Here is a 19,828-nt window from a genome sequence, read left to right on the forward strand (position 1 = left end):
TTCTAGAAACAAGCCATAAACAAACTTGCTTAGAGATAACTTGAATGTTATCTATAAACAAACTGTCCAAGTCAGACAGGTGCTTTACTAAGTGGTCAGTTACCTCTGAAATTGACACTATGTGCCCATGAAAAAATATATTAAACTGAAAACTGCATCAACACCACAGAGATTCCTGTGTCTTCCATTCATGTTCATCAAAAATTGTAAATTGGCAATTATATTCCACATAGGTTGATGAGCTTTAAGTAAAAATCAAATTCCAAGACATGAAATTTCCTATCCAAAAACCACTATGGCAATCTTTTGCATTGACATTACTAATTTAAGTACTACACAGAAGCACAAATCCTACATGGGAGAGCACCAATAACCACACTCATAAGCAATAAGGATCTATATATATGATCTTTCTTTAAAATTTCCTTCAGTCAAGTTTTGCTTGCCTATATTTTGATCTCATTTTATCTTGCCTCCACTACAGAACACCAGAGTGCTGGGCCAAGCTAGCGGTCAGGAGATACTATACTTACAATAATCCTGTTCAGTTACACACAACTCTGGTTACATTTTCCAGAGTGTATGTGTGTAATTGTATATAGAATTATGCAACAAAAGTCCAAATCCAAATTGTTTAAATTTAGACAGGCTGCTGAATTCAGCTCATCTTCATGTGAAATTTTTTATTTGACATCCACTAAATTGCTCTCAATACCACTCTCACTTCCCTCTCAACCTTAAGCAGCTTTTAGCACAGAATACATACAAGGCCTGGACACAGGTTGTCAAAGTCAAGAAATGAAAGTCTCTGTAGAAACAAATTTCTTTAGGTTTAGACCCCTACATTCCTATTATTTGTTATTTTAAAGAGTATATGAACTAAAACTGCAATTTGTAAATTTAGCAGTTCTAAATGTTTTCTTTGTGGGTTAAGTAGAGTAGGATCACAAAAGCATATTGGGATGAATTCTGAAAAAGGAGATATAACCCATGTGTTCAAGAAACCAAAATTAGAAGTCTCTAATCATGACACATGGAGTCTTCTGCATGCCCTTAATGCGCTCTGATGATAGAACTGTAAAGTATCATGCACTGTATCTATAATTTTCAGAGTTAAATTTATTTTCTTTATTGATTTTCCTAATTCCTTTTGCACCCTGTAAGGTTTAATACAGGCTCAGCAGATTTCAGTTTGACTTCAGCAAACAACTGTCAGATCTCTAGCACCTGAGAGCAGTAGTAGCATTCTCCCATTACCGTAAGAAACACTTCCCAAAACACTCCACATCCAAATTTATAAGCACAACACTCTCCATAGAGGCCTGACAAGATAAACAGTTAACATAAACAAATGTTCAACCAATGCTGCTGTGCAGCAGCACCACTACCTCCATTTTGAATCAAGTGTTAATCTCTCTGTTCTGGTGCTGACAGCTGCTGCGTACATTATCTGCCCTGCAAGAGAAACCATGCAGGAAGGGACATCAGAATTACATAGTACTATATCCTCATAGCAAACCCATAACAGGTAAAGTGCAAAATGTGGGGAAGGGTGCTATCACCAATAAATTTTCAAAGGTCAAGTAAGGTAAAAGTAGCTTATTCTGCCCTATTTAAATCAAATAAATATTGTATTAGCTGTTGCACAAGGCTCTCCTTGCTACAATACAATTATAGCATGGCCAGCCTTGTGCAACACCAAAATGGATATTTACATGAACTAAATAGGACAGAACCAGCTTCTGCTTGAGAAGCTCAAGTTGATGATAGGATTGTGCTGCAGTTCTCAAGCATCATAATCTTTGATGTGATTATAATCTTCTGGCGCTAAACATACTAAAAATGAGGTGTAACAAGGAAAAGGCCACCATTTCATACCTTAAATTTCAATGTATACCTTGCTTTAAAAAAAAAAGCAAAAGTATTTCCTTAATTAATTTGTTTTGGTTATGGATAACCAAATTTGTTTTTGGTGTGGATACATACTTAAGTATCATTGCTTTGAATGTGTTAATACTTGTGTTAATATGTCAAAATAAAACTTGCATCAAATTCAAAATATTAAAAAGTTCTTCAAGAAAATATCACACAAGAAAAAAAAAATGAAGCATGCAAACAGCTAACAGACTAATAGAAAATTCATGGTTGCTCAAGCAGTGTGATAAACTTTGCAGTGCAAGTGATTCAGCTGCAGAAAGCATCACGCATGGACAATTTGAGTTCAAATAGTTGCCTGATGTTACGTCAGAATTATCATCTGTCGTCTTCTCCTTGCTCTCATAAGCTTCTAAATCGTCCTCAGGTGGATGTACTACAACTTTAGGGATATCATCACTAGAAGGAGACACTAGGAGTTCAGCGCCCTGCAGCTCACTTGGATGTAAATTTGTGGTTGCCTTGTGACCGCACTTAGGACTGGAGGGTGGAGTGTTTTGTGGGGTAGGTAAAGGGGTTGCGCTCCTTGAGGTTGTCGGAGTTCCAGGAAGAAGGTAATTGAGAAGAAGGGACAAGCGATTCTCTCCTCTCAGGGAAATATTTGAGGCAGAGAGACCTGCTCGTAAAGAGTGACGGGAGGCTGAAAGGCCTTCCCCTGAGATAAAACAAAGTGATGAAAGTTTTCAGTAGGAAGATAGAAGTTTCACATATTAGTTTCTTCAATATAACATTTTATATTACAGAACTCTAAAAGGCAGTAAGTCAGTCATCGGTGAGATAAGGATTAAGCAAAACATGAGTGCTAAGCAGAGTTTAGATGTTAAAAAAAAGTCAGCATTTCTGTACATATATTGTCTGTTGCATAACAGAGGAAAACAATAGTACCGGAGATTGCTTGAGATCAGAGAGAACTGGACAATCTCAAAATGTAAACCTCGCAATATAGAAATCTAATCAAAACTTTGAGTAGACAGTTAAAAAATAGATTTTTTAAAAAGCAGGAAGAGGATAATGAAATTCAACACAAAACAAAGGGAAAGAGAAAACAATCACTATCATTACCCTAGAATGTCAACAGAACATTAATCCTTATTTTTTTTCCTCAACGTAAGTGCTATTTAGTTCTAAATAGAGCTAAACACAGATAGGTCTAGCCTAAAAATCTTTCATGAGTCTCATCAGACAACATGCTTATTTGCTTATAACAACATGCAATAGTTGTACATTTATCCAATTCAGCCTTTAATCCAGATACTAGAGACATACATACCTGAAAAGCCAACATAAATATGGCTTTAGAATAGAAAACACAGCAGATACATAAAAATATAGAACGAAGAACAGATTACTCAAAATTACATGCACAGTGATGATTACTCAGGCTTCAGAAACTACATCAATGTAGGCAAATTCAGTAAACAAAGAACAAAATATCAGAATATTTTATAATACTATACTCCTTCTACACAGGCTGCAATCCTAACCACACTTTCCTGACAGCAAGCCCCATTGAACAAAATAGGACTTACTTCTGAGTAGACCTGGTTAGGATTGCACCCACACTCAGTTATTTAAGAAAATCATATTTACCCAGACACTAATATAAATGTTTTTATAGAAGTAATTATACCCCATACCATTCAAGCTCACCCAAGGCAACCCTTCAGATGGAAAACAACACAAATTATTAATCATTACGCATGCTTAGGTTACAAAATCTTATAACAGGAAGATCTAGAAAACAGAAGGACTTCCATTACATGGAATAATATCAACAGCCTTGGCTTCAAACGCATGTAAAAGACAATAGGAAGGCATAAAAGAATGAAGCAGATAGCCCTGGATATTTTCTGATATGTTCAGATCGAGTTAAATGGTATGAAAACAACTCTTAATGCTTGCAGGTCAAATGGTTTCAATATAACTTTACTGTCACAATGAGCATTTACACACAATTCCTTATACACCAGGAAGGAATTTTTAATGTATTTTCCCTAAGTATGCTGACTTTTCCAACATCTCTGCATTATATTTGTTAAAAATTAAAATAAATTGGATGCCGCAACTTATCTCACCATTTCTTTCAAGCAAGAGAGGGTCAGAATGTTTCTTGCCTATATCTGCAAAGGACCGAACAAGGGGAATTCGATTACTGAATTTTTTCTCATTCTGATGATGATGTCTTTTTAGAAGAGCTTCTCTGACATTGTCTCTCATAGATTCATCCAGATGACCAGAAGCTATCATGTTATCCAGCACCATATCTATCAAGGGAAAGGAAAAATTCAATCAAAATTCAGTGAGGTCTATCTACATTAAGTGCTTTTCAACATGCTTATTTGGAGTTGATTTAAGACAAATCCCACTATGGTGCCATCTGTCAGATTCCTCTTTTGTAAATGAGGATGCTGGAAATAACTGCTAAACCATTCTTGGATAAAAATGCATACCTACATTCAAGAAATATCATGCTAAACCATCAACCTTTGCCATAATCTGAAGATAACTGTCAGTTTCAATTCTATAAGACTTCCCATGGAAAACCTTATGATCCTTCTGTGCACATCATCTTCTGCGCACAGCACAGGATTTAAGAGTCCAGGAAGGAACTTGAGTTGACAACTTCTATCCTGTGTCACCACTGTTCCTTGACTCCTACCTCCCTGTCCATATTGGCACAGACACAACTGGCATTGCCGACTGTCTCTATGAAAGGTATGTCTGGAGTGCTCATGCACGTATGTCCTAAGCAACACCTGTTGCTTAAGATAAGAACAGGGATTCATCTTTGTATAGCCCTGCACCCATTCATAGCTAATCTCAGACACAGAAACTGAAATCCCACTGATGTCAACAGAACTGAAGCAGTCTAGTCCAGTACTGAACTGCAGGCATATTTTGCCATAAGTCGTCTTACAAATGGAATAGAACTATCACCCACCTTTCTTTCTAATATCAGGAAGGAAGGCTTAGATTATATTGTATGTTTATACAATATAGATGCATTTTACATTAAACTACTTTATCCCTATCATTTATCAATAAGAGGCAGACAAGCTTAAATACAAGTTGGCATGTTGGCACAGGCACCGTTTGCTTTGATTTTGTGAGATCCATGGGTAATTTATAGGCATGCATTTTCAAGCAAATCAAATAATCAGCCAAAAGTTTCTGAATATCTCAAAAGTGTGTAGAGAGATCTATTACTGAATGCATCTCTTACAGGAAAAAAGCCCTACCTATTTCAGACACAAGAGAACAGCTGAACAACTTTGAATTCTGGTTTAAAATAGGCCTTATGGACATTTTAAGGAAAGTGGGACATTTTAAGGACATTTAAAATAGGAAGTGGACATTTAATTTGGAAAGGCACACATTCATTCTTACAGTTAACCTCCAAACACAAAACTCTAATAAGCACAATACTGAGCAAGACACACAATTCAAGGAACAAAGTCTTGCAAAAGGTTTAGTGAAAGGATCCATCCATTTGCTTATACTCTGGTGAAAGTATAAAAGATCAGTTCCCATCTCCTGCTAGGTTTTGCATTAAAAAAAAAAAATCACTGTATGCCAGCATTAGGCTTTATTCAGGTTGTGGTTAAACAAGGTAATGCTTTATAATCAGTAGTTCCCAAATTTACCAGGTTCAAGATGCCCCTGCAGCCTTCTCCTTCTGGTTCAGCCAGGTGTCGCCACCTTGTGAAATCTCATAAGGTTCAAGATGGCAGTGCCCAAATCTCACAAGATTTTGCAAGAGCCAATGCATCAACCAGGAGAACAGGTAGGAGGAACCACAGGGACATCCCGTGGCAACTCTGTGAGCATGCTGACAACAACTTATACACACTTGGGACCCCAGCATTAAGTTGTAGCAGGGATGTAAAGTGAAAATGAATGCAACAGAAAAAGCAAGTACAACTTTCACCACTTACAACCTAAAGGAATGCAACACAGAAGTCAGTTGGACCCCAACTTCAATATAATCTGCAGAACAAATTCTAAAACATGAAAGATAAAAATAAATTTTTGTAAGGACAGAAAAGATACTTTGCACCCTCTGCCATATTTCTTTCTTACAGTCATGGAATACAAACTATTTGTTTTATAATTTGATCTTCAAAGAAAAATAATTCTTAAAGTTTTCTGTAACCTGCTATTTCATCCAGTGTATTAGCTCTCATGTCCAGCATGACTGTCCCATTTAAAATACAGCTTCTCAGTTCAAACAGACTATGGAGAGATAAGGTAGCGACATAAGGTTTGCTCCACCGATCACCGCCATCTTCAACATCTTCTTCAAATTTTAGCCATCTGAAACAAAGATACACTAAGTATATTCATTCTAATCGTCTCTTATAAATTATCATTTAAAAATCTAGAGCCATCTTAAATGTATGCAAGACCAATTTGCTAGTACTTCTCAGCACCATACTTTTATTCAGTTTTTCCGTTAACATCCTGTACATTTGGTCCCTGTGTAAAATGTTCACATAGGCCAGGGTTATCAAGCTTGTTCCATATAGTGTGCCAAGCAGCATTCACGGCATCTGCCAAAGGCTGGAAGCAGGGCTGGAAACTCAAGTCAGGAGACTCGAGTCCAAGTTGTGAGAGTGCATGTTTTTTGCTGACTCATGTACACTCAAGTCATGCACGTGGAAGACTCAGCAAAACACTCAAGTCAAAGACCCCTTGACTTGGCACTCATCCCCACAAATGCAGATTTGAGTCTACCTATGCTTGCTTACTGTTCACGGTGTGAAAAACCTCATGAGGCCATCATTCAGATCAGGCGAGCAGCAGGGAAGTTCCAGCATGGAGACAGGGAAAGGTTAATGTTTTGCTTTTGCAACGAATAGAAGGTGAGAGCAGGCTCTCTTGCCCATCTCTGAAAGAACCAATGATCACCGGACAAAGGAAGAGGTCTGCTATTTTCTTTGGTTGAGATATGGCAGAAGGAGGAGCCCAAGGGGATTGTTGCCTTGGGATTGGCTGGAGAAGCCCAGGAAGGGGGAGGAGGCAGTTCGTAGCGATCATGCTTGCCAACTGCATGGCTTCGTTGTTACTTGGGAAGAGGGAGCCTCACTGAACGACTGGTGCAAGTGAGACTATTTCTGAGTAGAGTTGCAAAGGATTGGGTCATCCTGTTAAGCCTCGCAGCTGCTGCACGTGACCCTCCACCCTCTTGCTGCTTCTGCTCCACTCTCACACAGTCCATTCCACCCCCATCGGTCTTGTTTACAGATGGGAACATCAGGGGAGTGCTTAAAGAGAACTCTGAGACACACACCTCGGCAGTAACTCTGTTTTTTTCCACAGCTGGCTTTTTAAGGGAACGACTTGACACTTTTCAAGTTGCAAAAACACTCCGGGTGACTCAGAAAGTGCCTGTTAGGACTCGTTTTCAAGTTGAGTCTTAGGGGTGGAGACTCATGACTCGACTCAAGGCACACTGGATTTGCCCATCCCTGGCTGGAAGTGACATCATTAAGTAGGAAGTTATGTTATTAACACTGGCAATCCTGGTCCCGGTATCTCCCGGGGTCAGGACTGCAGAATGCTACACCTCCCACAGGCGGTCTTGGAGGGCTAGAGGAAGCCACATGCGCATCAAGCAAATGGCCACTGGTCATTAAGCAGGTGGCCAGAAATAGGCACCAATAGGAAATAGGCAATGTTGTTCTTACATAGCAACTCATTAGCTGCAAATGACAAAAGAGAAAAAGTGCAAATTTGATCATATTTTCATGATATGGGAGAGCCAAATGATCAAACTGATCATCCTTTCGGTAGTGCTGCTTCTCCTGCGGTGTCACTTCACAGCTCAGCATCTGAGAGGCACAGATGGGAACTTGAGTCAAGTGAATTGAGCCCAAACTGCAAAAGTGCATGTTTTTTGCTTATTTGTGCAGATTCGAGTGATATGTGTCAAACACTTGGGCAAACATTCAAGTCTGGGGCTCCTGATTCTCCTGATTTGTAGGTTCCTGATTCGCCTACAAACAGGTAGGGGTTGCACAGCCTCCATCTCACCCGTAAAACCTCTTGCGTTGATCTGGAAGCAGGGCTTTGCACATGTGAGCAGCAGCACCAGCAGCAGAGTATATTATGTTTAGAGACAGGGACTGGTGGGGGTGGAGCAAAATGGTTAACTTCTTTCGCTTGAGCTTAAAACTTGCAGGGTCTCAGATTACAGCACCTGTAACAACTTTTGCAAAAGTATAAATTTTAGCTGGCTGGGTACTCCACTTGAGGGTCCTGCATATGTACAGAACATGGGGGAGGGAGGCACTTCTTGTCCCCCAGACCATCCATTGGATGGAGGATGTGTCGTTGGAAGGGGGAATGGGAGAGAAGCCGTTTTTCGCGATAGGGACAAGTGAATTTTGCAAACAAGAGGGGTTGAAGGAGGCAGGGGAAGCTGGAGGGAAGGCAGTTCAGTTAGCCCACCGGCCAGCCTGCCTGCCTGCTCCCAGACTGCCTGTGTGTGCTTCTCTGTCCTGTGCCTGGCTGAGCTCAGTGTGCCATAGGCTAGGCTGCAATCAATAAATGTCCACTACACTCACTAATCTCCACAATCACATGGGAGGAGGAGGAAGTGCCTGTCTGAATGGTGCAATGAGACTATCAGAGAGAGTTCTGGGTAGAGCTGCAAAGGAGGAGTGGGTGGGTCATAAGCTAGCCTCCCAGCTGCTGAGGGTGAGCAAAACATCCTACCCACAGCTGCTTCTGTCCCCTCACTTGATTGCTTGTGTTGCCCCCTATCCCCTCCTGCTTTGCCAAGCTGGGATGTGTCCTCCCTCCCTCCAGGTCCACCCTTGTCTGTGATGTGAAGGGGTGGTGGGTTTCATCATGGTTGTGGTGAAATTATACTGAGGCAACCGATCAGCATGTTCTGCATCGCTGCCTTACAGATAGTATGGCCAGGACAGCAGGAGATGTTTAAAGGTAACTATGAAAAACACAAACACACAACCTGGCAGCAGTTCCATTTTTTCCCATGGAGCCACGGCTGGCTTTCTAAAGGAGAAAACCACACAAAACCGCTCTGGGCAATTCAGAAAGCCTGCCTGTTAGGACTCACTTTCGAATCAAGTCGCAGGGGCCGAGACTTGCAACTCAACTTGAGTCAAGCCACACTGGACCCGCCCATGGCTACTAAGAGGTCGTCTGTGAAGTGACGGCTCAACATAATTGGTGCTGCTTAAAGGGTGGCCTGTGTGGTAACTGGCACTTTCTTGAAAGCAACATAGGCACTCTCATGAAGGTGCTGTCCACCTGTTGAAGTGCTTTAGCACTTATGCAATAGTACTGCGCTGGCAAGAGCCAGCCATTTTCACTTCAGCACTTCTGGACAAACCTCTGGAAAAGCAACTATACATATCTTTCAGACTAAGTGTAGTATTTAAGAACTTTACCCCATATAGGTTTAGTTACCTGCATTTTGACACTATTACTGTTTTATAACCAGGGCATCTCTACTTACTACATTTACTATATTAGTGCTTACAGAACTACAAGTAGTTTGCTTAAAGATCCTGAGTCACAGGGCGTTAAAAATATTCCTTTCAGATAAACAAGATCTGTTTTAGTTAAACTGGAATTTAATCTGTAAATAAAGAGTAAGAAAGACAGCTTAAAGCAAAAGAAACTATTCATAACTTACCTGGCTGTTTCTTTCCATTCATACTCTTCTCCTTCTCTAAAGCAAAGTTCATCCATTTCAGTGAACAAGTCATGGGGAATGTGTTCTTCATCATCATCCTCTGTACCCAGAATGAACTGCACCCTCTGAGATGGCGTGTCTTGGTGGAAATTAAGTTGGAGAGATACTTATTAGTTAAAAACTTCAACTGGTCAAATTATCATCTATGCAACTGGACTCCAATCACAAAATTTACTCAAGATGGAGATACAGGAATAATCACCACTATAAGTTTCCTATAAAAGACTATGAAAGTTATAAAAATTCACTGTTTAGTTCACTATATCCAGTGACTTTGCATGGGTAACACTATATTAATACACACACGAACAGCCAAGTGGCTATGACTCACTCACTACCAAGTCTTAGCCATCACTAGGACTAGAATGCAGTTAACACTGCTTAAAGCCAGCTCCACTCAAGCAGTTACTGGAGGCAGGCAGTTTGACTCTGTCAGGTCACTGGCTGCCCATTTGTTTCTGGGCCCAGTTTTAGGTGCTATTTTTGACCTTTAAAGCTCAGGGCCAGATATCTGAGAAACCACCTACTTCCATACAGTTTGGCTCGTCCCCTTAGATCAGTGTTTCTCAAACTGTGGGTCAGGACCCACTAGGTGGGTTGCGAGCCAATTTCAGGTGGGTCCTCATTCATTTCAATATTTTATTTTTAATATAATAGACTTGATGCTACCATGGTTTGTGACTGCATTTGGGGAAATGTTGCAGATCTGTACTTTAAACAGGCTACTCTTTATATGCTTTTAACAATGATAGTCAATGGGACTTACTCCTGGGTAAGTGTGTGTAGGATTACAGCCTAGGATTGTTAAAAATGGTTCTGCTTGATGATGTCACTTCCGGCCATGACATCACTTCCTGTGGGTCATGACAGATTCTCATCCTAAAAAGTGGGTCCTGGTGCTAAAAGTGTGAGAACCACCGCCTTAGATCATTGGAGGCCCTTTTATGAGTGCTGCTGCCCAGGTGGTGCATGGGGCGGTGGCAAGAAATAGGGCCTTCTTAGTAGTGGCACCAACATTTTGGGACTCTCTCCCCCTTGATTTACAAACTGCTCCCTCGCTGGAAACTTCCTTTTCAGACAAGATTTCTGAGTTTCAGCCTTTCAATACTTTTAAAAATCTGTTAACATCTGATCTTTTACAGGCTCGGGGGCTTTTATACAATTGTTTGCTGTTGCTCTTTTTTATTGTATAGGCATCTGATGCTGTTTTTAAGTTTCTATCTATTGTGACTTTTTAAATATTTTTTTTTAATTTTTTGTTTTTAACTGTGATTTCTGTTTAATTGTGATTTTGTATTTTTAACTATTGTTGTAAGCTGCCTTAGGTCCCTCTGGGGAGAAAGGAGGCCTAGAAATACAGTAAATAAGTGCGCAATCCTACCCTGTACTGGAACAAGCAAGCCAAGAGGCTTGAGTTGTATCCAGTGCAGGACAGGGGCCCAAAGCGGCTCAGTCAGAGGCAAGGGCAAACTTTTCCCCTTACCTCTGGGTAAGGTGCCTTTGCCCCATGGGTCTCCTCAGACTTGCACCACCTCCTGAGGTGGCGCAAGTTTGAGGAGTGCGGAGCGGCTTGAAGCCACTCCGAACTCCCCGGGAATGGGGGTTGGGATCCAGCATAAGTGACTTGCACCGGCCCAAGTGAAGGGCAGGACTGCACCCTAAATAAATTTGCTCAACTTCAGCTAATGCACCAACTGCAGTCTTACCTATGCTAATCAGACCTGACCACAGTGGTCCATGTACTAGTGGCACTGAAATTGGTTTACTGTAATGCCTTCTACATGTGCCTCCCCTAAAGTGCTATTCAAAAAGTGCAGTCAGTACAAAACCCAGCAGCCCATGAGGTCACAGGGACACAGGTACTTTCACTTGGCTAAGCCACTGCTTCTGCACCGGCTTCCAGTTTGCTTCTACATACAATTCAAGGTGCTGGTTTTGACCTTTAAAGCCCTTTATGGTTTACTACAAGATATCTGAAGGACAATCTTCTCCTGTATATGTGTTGATCCATCCCCTGAAGTCATCAGGGACAGTCCTTCCGTAAATGCTACCGCTGAGGCTATACTGGCAACAGTGAGGGAGGATCTCTCTATGCTGCTTCTCTGTAGCAGCACAACAACTCAAAATCCCTCCCCAACACACCTAAGAACTGCACTCTCCATGGTGACCTTCCAACAGGGATTGAAGTTTCCTGCTTGATTAGCTTTCTCTCATTAATTTTTGGGTTAGTAGGCCACTTTGTTTTTATTCTGGTTTTAAAGGCAATTTGCTAACTTCAGTGTTTTGCATTTTTACCGTGATGAAAATTTTAATGGGTTTTTATTTATTGTATTCTTATTATATTATGAGCCATCTTGGGCATCTTGGTTTTTAAGCGGAAAGATGGGATAATAATTTTTAAACCCAAAAAAATTGTATGAAATATAATTTACTGTCTGTACATTGTATTGTACAAGTTATTGACATACATTTATCTGAATGATGATGGTTTAACGGAAACAGAACCATAACACTCTGCCATCAAATTTATATTTTGTCCCCCACAAAAGACTTTCAGATGTATCAACAAAAAAAGTGAGAAATAAGAACTGAATTTATTTAATAAAAGTAAAGAAACGTGAAAATACAATTCTTACCATAGGATGGAGATTCTCGTCCATCTTCTCTATCAGTTTCTTTTTCTTTTCTTCGTCTGTGATGTTTATGTCCTCGGTGTCTATGACGCCGTCGGCCCTGCTTTCCCAATGGGACATGCACACCAATATACACAGCTCTGTGACCTAACAAAAGTTATGTAATATTAGGTTTTCAAAAGGCCTCATACATTTTAAATAAATTTTCCTTATACAAAAAAATTCAACTGCAGAGCATGACATTGTCTTACAGTGTTTTCTTTAGGAATTCTAATTGTACTATAAATATATCAATTGTCCAAAAGAATATAAATTGGTAAGGGATACAGTCATCTCCTAAACCTGTTCCTTGAAATTGTTGTAATAGTCTTCAAGAACTAAGAATTTCAAAGCAGCATTGGACTGATCTGGCTCAAATAGATCATGGTCTTTTCCTAACTGGAATACACAACAGAAATCTTAACTGACTTGTGAAACTTTGGAAGGTCTATGAATTGAAAGAAGTTTGGAGTGTCAAGCTTCTCAAAGATGCTACACAAATGCAAAACTTCATACATTTAGGGCACAATCCTAACCTGCACTGGAACAGACAAGCCAGGAGGCTTGTCACTCCATTCTCCCTGGGAATGGGGGTTGGGACCCAGCATAACTGCTGGATCCCAGCCCCGCCTCCCACTCCCCGCCTGCCCCAGGGCCACCCATCGCCCGCCCACCCAGGAATGCCTCCCCGCCTCCCCCATGCCTACCTTTTTCACTTGTATCAGTGCAGGCAGGCCAACACAAGCAGCTGAGGGGAAGCTGGCACAAAGGCTTATGTCAGCCTCCACAGGCTGGCGCTTCTCAGAGTGCTGGCCTGGCTTCCCCTCGAGAAGGCGCAAACGTGCTTTACAGCACGTTTGCGACCCTCCTATGTGGTCCAAGGGACTTGGGCCTGCATAACTGCAAGTTAGGATTGCACCCAAAGTGATTCAAGAAGTCAAGATTCCAGTTATAGCTAATTAAAGTTCCATGTCACAGTTAAATTCCAGTTTAACCAAAGACCAGCTGAGAAATGGAAACAGACAGTGAACAGGGGTTGCAAAATGGGTCAGACTGGTTGGACATGGACCAAGCACCCATGCCCATTAGAAGACACACCTGGTCACACCAATTTCTGAATCTTCAAGTATCAGTGACTGGTAGCACCCAATATGCCGTCAGAAACACCGTGGGGGGGAGAGCAACACAGGACTTTCCTCCAGGGCCTCCAGTAACCCAGTGATGGTACTGGCAATGGTAGCAAGGAGATCTTATAAACCTTCATTAGAGAAGTGGAAAGGTATGAAAACTTACCAGTTTCTAATTCTGGGAAACTCAAATGTTCAAATATCAAGACACAGCTAATTGTCAGTAAATCTCTACACTATCTTACAAACGAGCATAATTTCATTTATCCACACATATAAGAAGCTGAGTGCATGCAGGTACAGCTGTTGAGTGCAGGTTTATTGTGTTCAGTTCTGGTTCCCGCATCTTAAAAAGGTTATAGTGGAACTAGAAAAGGTGCAGAAGAGAGCTACCAAAATGATTACTGAGCTGGAGCACCTCCCTTAAGAGGAAAGGCTGCAGCGCTTGAGGCTCTTCAGTTTAGAAAAGAGGCTTGAGGGGGGATATGATTGAGACATACAAAATTATGCAGGGGATTCATAGAGTGGACAGAGGGATGCTTTTTTCCCCCTCTCACACAACACCAAAACCAGGGGATAGCCACTAAAATTGAGTGTCGGGAGAGTTAGGACAAAAGGAAATATTTCTTTACCCAAATTAGTTTGTGGAACTCCTTGCAACAGGAAGTGGTGATGGCATCCAGCCTAGATGCCTTTAAAGGGGGACTGCACAGATTTCTGGAGGAAAAGCCCTCCAGCTGTTAATGCAGGTGGAGGGAAACTTGTCTGGTTCCCCGCATGCATGAAGGGGTGAGCAGCTATTGGTCGGGGGAGGGGGCAAGCTGGGGTGTAGTTTAAAGGCTGGCGTCCATGCTTTCCTAGCCTCTTTGTTCCTCGGCAGCAGTCTTTCAAGCCAGGTTGGCAGTGTCTGGCAGGGTAGTGCGGGAACTAGAGGAGAAATAGGGAACCGGTGTCCACCTTCAGGCAAGCAACAGGCCAGGTTTAAGGCCAGTGCTGAGCCCCGAGGCTACCCCCGATCGGGAATGGAATTGAGATGCTCACCTTCGTGGTTCCCCGGCTCAGGGTGGGCAGAACCATTCAGCTGGCTAGACCCCGTTTCCAGGGGTTGGTGATGAAGAACCTGTGGGAGCCTTGGGCGAGCTCAGGTTCTGAGTCAGGGTGGTTCGCCCAAAAGGAGGGCTCAGACAGGAACTGTCTCCTCTGAATTAGGTGCCCGCACTAAAGGGGGGTGGAGTATAGTCAGGACCCATTGCATTGCACCAACTGCTGCACAGCCTTGTAATGGAATAAATCATGGCCCTGTTTCAACCAAGTCTTTTGTGTCATGCATGTTTGTGGGGGGATACCTGGGCAAAGCTCCATCACAGGTTACAAGCCATGATGGGTAAGTTCAGTCTGAGATCAGCTGGTTGCTCACCATGAGGGCCAGGAAGGAATTTTTTTCTGTCACCTGAATTGGCTGTGGATGGCAGTTTTTTCGCCTACACCAGACTGGCATGGGAGGGAAGGTATATTTAGTAGGTTTCGTGCATTAAAAATTGGTCACTGTGTTTAATAAGTTCAACCCAATTGCAATCTGGTGTCTTTGCTGGGGGGGGGGTGTGTAAAAAGAATACTAGGTGCAGGGAGGTGGCAGCAAGATGCAAGTATCTTGTGGTCTTGTGTGTGCTCCCTGAGGCATCTGGTGGGCCACTATGAGATACAGGAAAGTTGGACTAGATGGGCCCTGGGCCTAATCCAGCAGGACTCTTATGTGCTTATTCTCATAAAACCCCAAATATCTACACGGTCAAATTGAATGTGAGTGGAGTGCCATGTTTCTTTAAGATTGGTAGGGTCTACCATTTATCTTTTTTACCCTTTGTTCAATTTTGTTCCCTCAAGCTGTTATTCTACACAGGGAAGCAGCAGACTGGCAGGGAAATTTTGAGTGGTAAAACTACCATGAGGAAATTTTAAGCAGCCCCTTCCTTCCTCCATGCGGCTGGCAGTCTTAAAAGTTTTACACATATGCATGCAGGGCAACCCCACAAAACTCTGCATAAAGTCTACTTTGGCCCTTAAAAGAACACATTTTCTGGCAAGTTCACTATGGCCAATAGTTTAAACTAACAAACGGATATGAGCCAAGACAAAAACAGACAAATAGGATATTCCTAAAGTTCAAGCCAGGTTATTTAGAATTTCCACTAAGTCTCATATCATGTAACTGCACAGAAAAATAAGCCAAGGTCAGGAAGTACCGCTGCCATTGTAAACCTTGTCCTCAGCGGCAACACCAGCAGCTGAACACCAAACCTAGTGTACCGGGCAAACTAAATACAGGTACCTCTCAATTTACACAGTCTTGATATGCATGTTTTTGAAGTAGCACAATTCGCAATTTAATACCAGGAGCCCTATTTGAATGCACTCATTTTCAAAGTAATATGGTAACATTTTCCATACTTCCACATGTTTGGCCAGCAGTATAGACGTGTGTAATATTTGGTGTGTTTTTCAGTGTGAAATCATGTCTGGAAAACTTTCACCTGCCTGATCTGAGGAGACCAAGCTCAAAAGGCCTCCAAATAAATGACAATAGATGTTAAGCTGGATGTGATCAACCATCTTCAGAGACGGGAAAATGTATCAGATGCTGAATGAACACTTTGTGTGAGAGCACCTCTCATATATTTGAGACAGTGCTGATAAAAGAAAAGTGTTCAATCAAGAACATCTGCAAATGTGACCTCATGTTCAGAATTCTATAATGGAGCACATGGAGTGGATATTGAGCACTGATATTGAGCATGTGGATCAAAGATCAAAATCAGTGCAAAATACCAGTCAGCATGTTCCCAGCAAAGAAAAAAGTGTACACAATCTTGGAAGATCTGCAAAACGGAGTAAGAAGGACCTGTTAAGCATTCTAGTTAGCTTCAGCTGGTTCACTAACTTTAGGCAAAGGTATGGCTACCACAACATAAAAACAAGCAGGGAGACTGCATGTACTAAGGCTGTGGCTGCTGACCTGTTCATAGCTGAAGGCTATCATCAAGAAAAGAGGCTACTCTGCAAAGTATGTTTTCCAATATGGATGAAACGGCTTTTTTTGAAGGAGGACACCAGCACAAACAAACATATCTTCTGAGAAGAAAACAGCACCCAGCTTCAAAGCATCTATAGACTTCTACACTTTACTGCTTGAGGGCAATGCTAAAGGAAACTGCAAATTAAAACCAGCACTTCTGTATGACTTTGCAAAACCCCATGCTCTCAAAGGCTACATGAAAAATCCATTCATTCCATCATGGACATCTGTTTATATTAGCCATGGTACAACAGGTAGAAGAGCTACCCTTTGCTTATGCACAGAAGTTGGAAAGATCCAGGTGAGCATATTACGGAGCATAAAAATAAGCTTAGTTTTATTGTTTTGTCAGTGTGCATGTGCACATGATTATGTGAGAGATGTATTTAGTCTCTCAAATCCAAATATATCTTACAAACTAACATGTAAGCTTCAATCTAATCTTTGAACAATTTTATCATTACAGACCTGTGCGTGTGTGAGTACAAAGGAACTGATTCATCTATGGCTTAGGCCAGGGGTGCGCAAACCCTGGCCCGGGGGCCACTTACGGCCCTCGGGGACTTCCAATCCAGCCCGCAGGGAGCTTCTAGTCTCCAATGAGCCTCTGGTCCTCCGGAGACTTGCTGAAGCCAATGCTGGCCCGATGCAACTACTCTCAGCACAAGGATGACTGTTTGACCACTTGCATGAGCTGTGGGATGAGGGCTCCCTCCACTACTTGCTGTTTCACGTCTGTGACACAGCAGCAGCAGCTAAGGGAAGGCTGACCTTGCTTTGTGCAAGGCCTTTTATAGGCCTTGAACTACTACAAGACCTGCATTCATTCATTAAAGTTTCATATCTAATATATTCATTTATGTAAATTTATTCAAATTTTAAATGCAAATTAATTTTTTCCCTCGGCCCCCAACACAGTATTATGGAGATGATGTGGCCCTCCTGTCAAAATGTTTGGACACCCCTGGCTTAGGCCATAGTCTATTACGGTGAAGTGAACCAGAATCTTGAGGCCTGAGTCCGCAGAGCAGGGGTGGCCCACCTTTCAACTTTAGGGTGTCTGGACCTTCACACAATTGTGTAGAGGAGAGAATTTCAGCAGGGACACAGCTTTCTCCTCTATGAGATGACAAGCTGCACCTGCTGAAATGTCTGCCTCTACACAATTGTGTAAAGGTCCAGAAACCCTAAAGTTGAAAGGTTGGCCACCCCTGCCCTAGAGTTTGGGGGTCTCAAAGCTTGCAAGGGGTGGGGAGTCAGTCTGTAGGACTTCAGCTGCCCCTTGGCTGGAGGACTGGCTGTTAGAAGGGGTGGTGGCACCTACTGGAAGGCAATTTGCCCTGAGGACTCATACTCCCACTTGTTTGATATGCTGCCAGTCAGGTGAACATGTGCAAGAACTTGTATTCAACAAGTGGTTTTTTTGCCTAGGAACTGTACCCTGCTCTCACTAGAGTACTAAGACCCTTCAGATAGTAGGATATACAATTAATGTGGAACATGCATTTCCGACTCATTGGAGTGTTTGGCCAGTGAACCAGGAGTGTGTAAAATAGGTCAGAGAGACCCTGAACTGTGACAAAAGTGCTTTGGCTATTTTAAGACAAAGATTATCAAACCAGTGAACATAGCACAAAAGAGTAGAAACGTGCTTGGTTATGCAATGTTACTGAGAAATCTTGCAAGAAAAAAATGGAAGTTGTGCAAGAGACACAACATCACAAGATCTGACAATGGATCACAGGATAACAACAAATTCTTAGCCAACCATACTGGCAGCCCTGCTATCCCACTCCTAGTAGCTTTCTTCCTTAAGCAGTGAATCATCAATATGAGTGTTGATGACTTTTTCCCTAACCTATAATTACTTTGGTTCCTGTGGGAAAAGTACTTTTAAATTTATGCATGTTCAATATATGGGGCAATTTTCAAGATCATAGCCCCCACACAAATCAAGAGCTGCCTATATACTTAGATTCAATACAAATTCAATTTCCTATCACCAGCAAGCAAGCACGCACGCACACATTAGAAAGAAAGAGGCTCACATATGACCAGCAGTGGGGGAAGGAGAAGGTCTCATGAGTGGGTTCCTGAAGTCTACCAGAATGGCATTTTATGTGCAAGGGGGGAAAAATGGGCAGCAAGAGACTATTCGGCATATGTGAAATGATTAAAGACATTCTGTGAAATGTGAAATTCTTAAACTCCAGTTTTATAGTAGTGATAAAATCATCTACAAAGGATATAATGCAGCAGTTCCTAAACTGTGGGTCAGGACCCACCAGTGGGTCAAGACCCAAATTTTGGTGGGTTCTGAAACTGACAAGAGAGATTAGGATATGTGCATCAAGCATTAAACAAGCTGCTACCTGGAGGGGGAGCACTGGTGCCCAATCACCATTATAGCTACACCCCTTGGCATTCATAAATCAGGCAACAGCAGCCTTCAGCAAACACTCCAAGAGTTTGGGAGCCACAATAAACCTTTGTGGGGGATGGGGGAAATGCAGCAATCTGATCGCCAGGATTGCGCCTCTGCCAGGGACATCAGGGATTTTGTTTTACTCACCCATATCAGCAGCAGCCTCCCAGAGGTGCAGGGAGCCCCGCAAAAGCCTCCACAGGGCTCACCCAAGCCTCAGAAAAATCTAAAAATAAAGTTCATGACCCACTTTTGATTTTCAATTGTGAAAGAATCCCCAACAAACTCTTGAGAAGGAAGTGTCTCCCTTTAAGCCAGGGATCTCCAAACTTTTCAGCTGAAGGGCCAGACAGAGGCTCTCCGCAGGTCGCATCTGGCCCCTGGGCCGGGGTTTGGAGACCCCTGCTCTAAGCTGACAAGGAAAATGCATCAAGTCCTATAGAAAGTTAAACTGAGCCGCCCATGCTCATTTACACATGAGTAGGCAACCATGCCTCAGCTCTTATTAAAGGTCAGGTGAGGGGGACTGCAAGGCCACCAGAATGGTCCAATCCAATGAACGTGGAGCTCAACAAATGCTTCAGAAGGGACGCCCCCCCCCCCATCATAGTAAAAAAGATAAAAACAGAGGTTTGAGTGGCTGGTAAACCAAAACATTTTTTTCTTTTAAAGGCTCATAAAGCTAGGTGGGTCCCGATAAGACTGTCATTTTAAAAAGTGGGTCCTGGTGCCAAAAAGTATGGGAACTACTGATCTAATGTACTCTTTAATGACAAAAAGATATACCGTAAAAGTACCAAAAGATACAAAGGAATTATTAGAAGACCTTCAGAAACCCCACTGTACTATACTGCTTATCTCAAACAAAGC

The 19,828-nt window shown here is 42.1% G+C and overlaps 1 protein-coding gene across 14 annotated transcripts in view; it reads right to left on the reverse strand.

Annotated features, from left to right (window-relative positions):
* The window catches only part of SLC4A7 (solute carrier family 4 member 7), a 117,974-nt gene that overhangs the window by 49,669 nt on the left and 48,477 nt on the right, over positions 1–19,828 (reverse strand). For 9 of the 14 annotated variants that reach the window (XM_066627134.1, XM_066627129.1, XM_066627132.1 and 6 more), the window contains exons 3-7: positions 12,298–12,441; positions 9,602–9,740; positions 6,089–6,249; positions 4,011–4,199; positions 2,234–2,590 (exon numbers count right to left, since the gene is read on the reverse strand). In XM_066627134.1, coding sequence (XP_066483231.1) covers positions 2,234–2,590; positions 4,011–4,199; positions 6,089–6,249; positions 9,602–9,740; positions 12,298–12,441 — 990 coding nt within the window. Of the gene's footprint in view, positions 1–2,233; positions 2,591–4,010; positions 4,200–6,088; positions 6,250–9,601; positions 9,741–12,297; positions 12,442–19,828 lie in introns of those variants that run through there. The other 5 variants (XM_066627138.1, XM_066627131.1, XM_066627142.1 and 2 more) reach the window with 3 other exon arrangements.

Source organism: Tiliqua scincoides, chromosome 5, assembly GCF_035046505.1.
Source record: "Tiliqua scincoides isolate rTilSci1 chromosome 5, rTilSci1.hap2, whole genome shotgun sequence".
NCBI lineage: Eukaryota > Metazoa > Chordata > Lepidosauria > Squamata > Scincidae > Tiliqua > Tiliqua scincoides.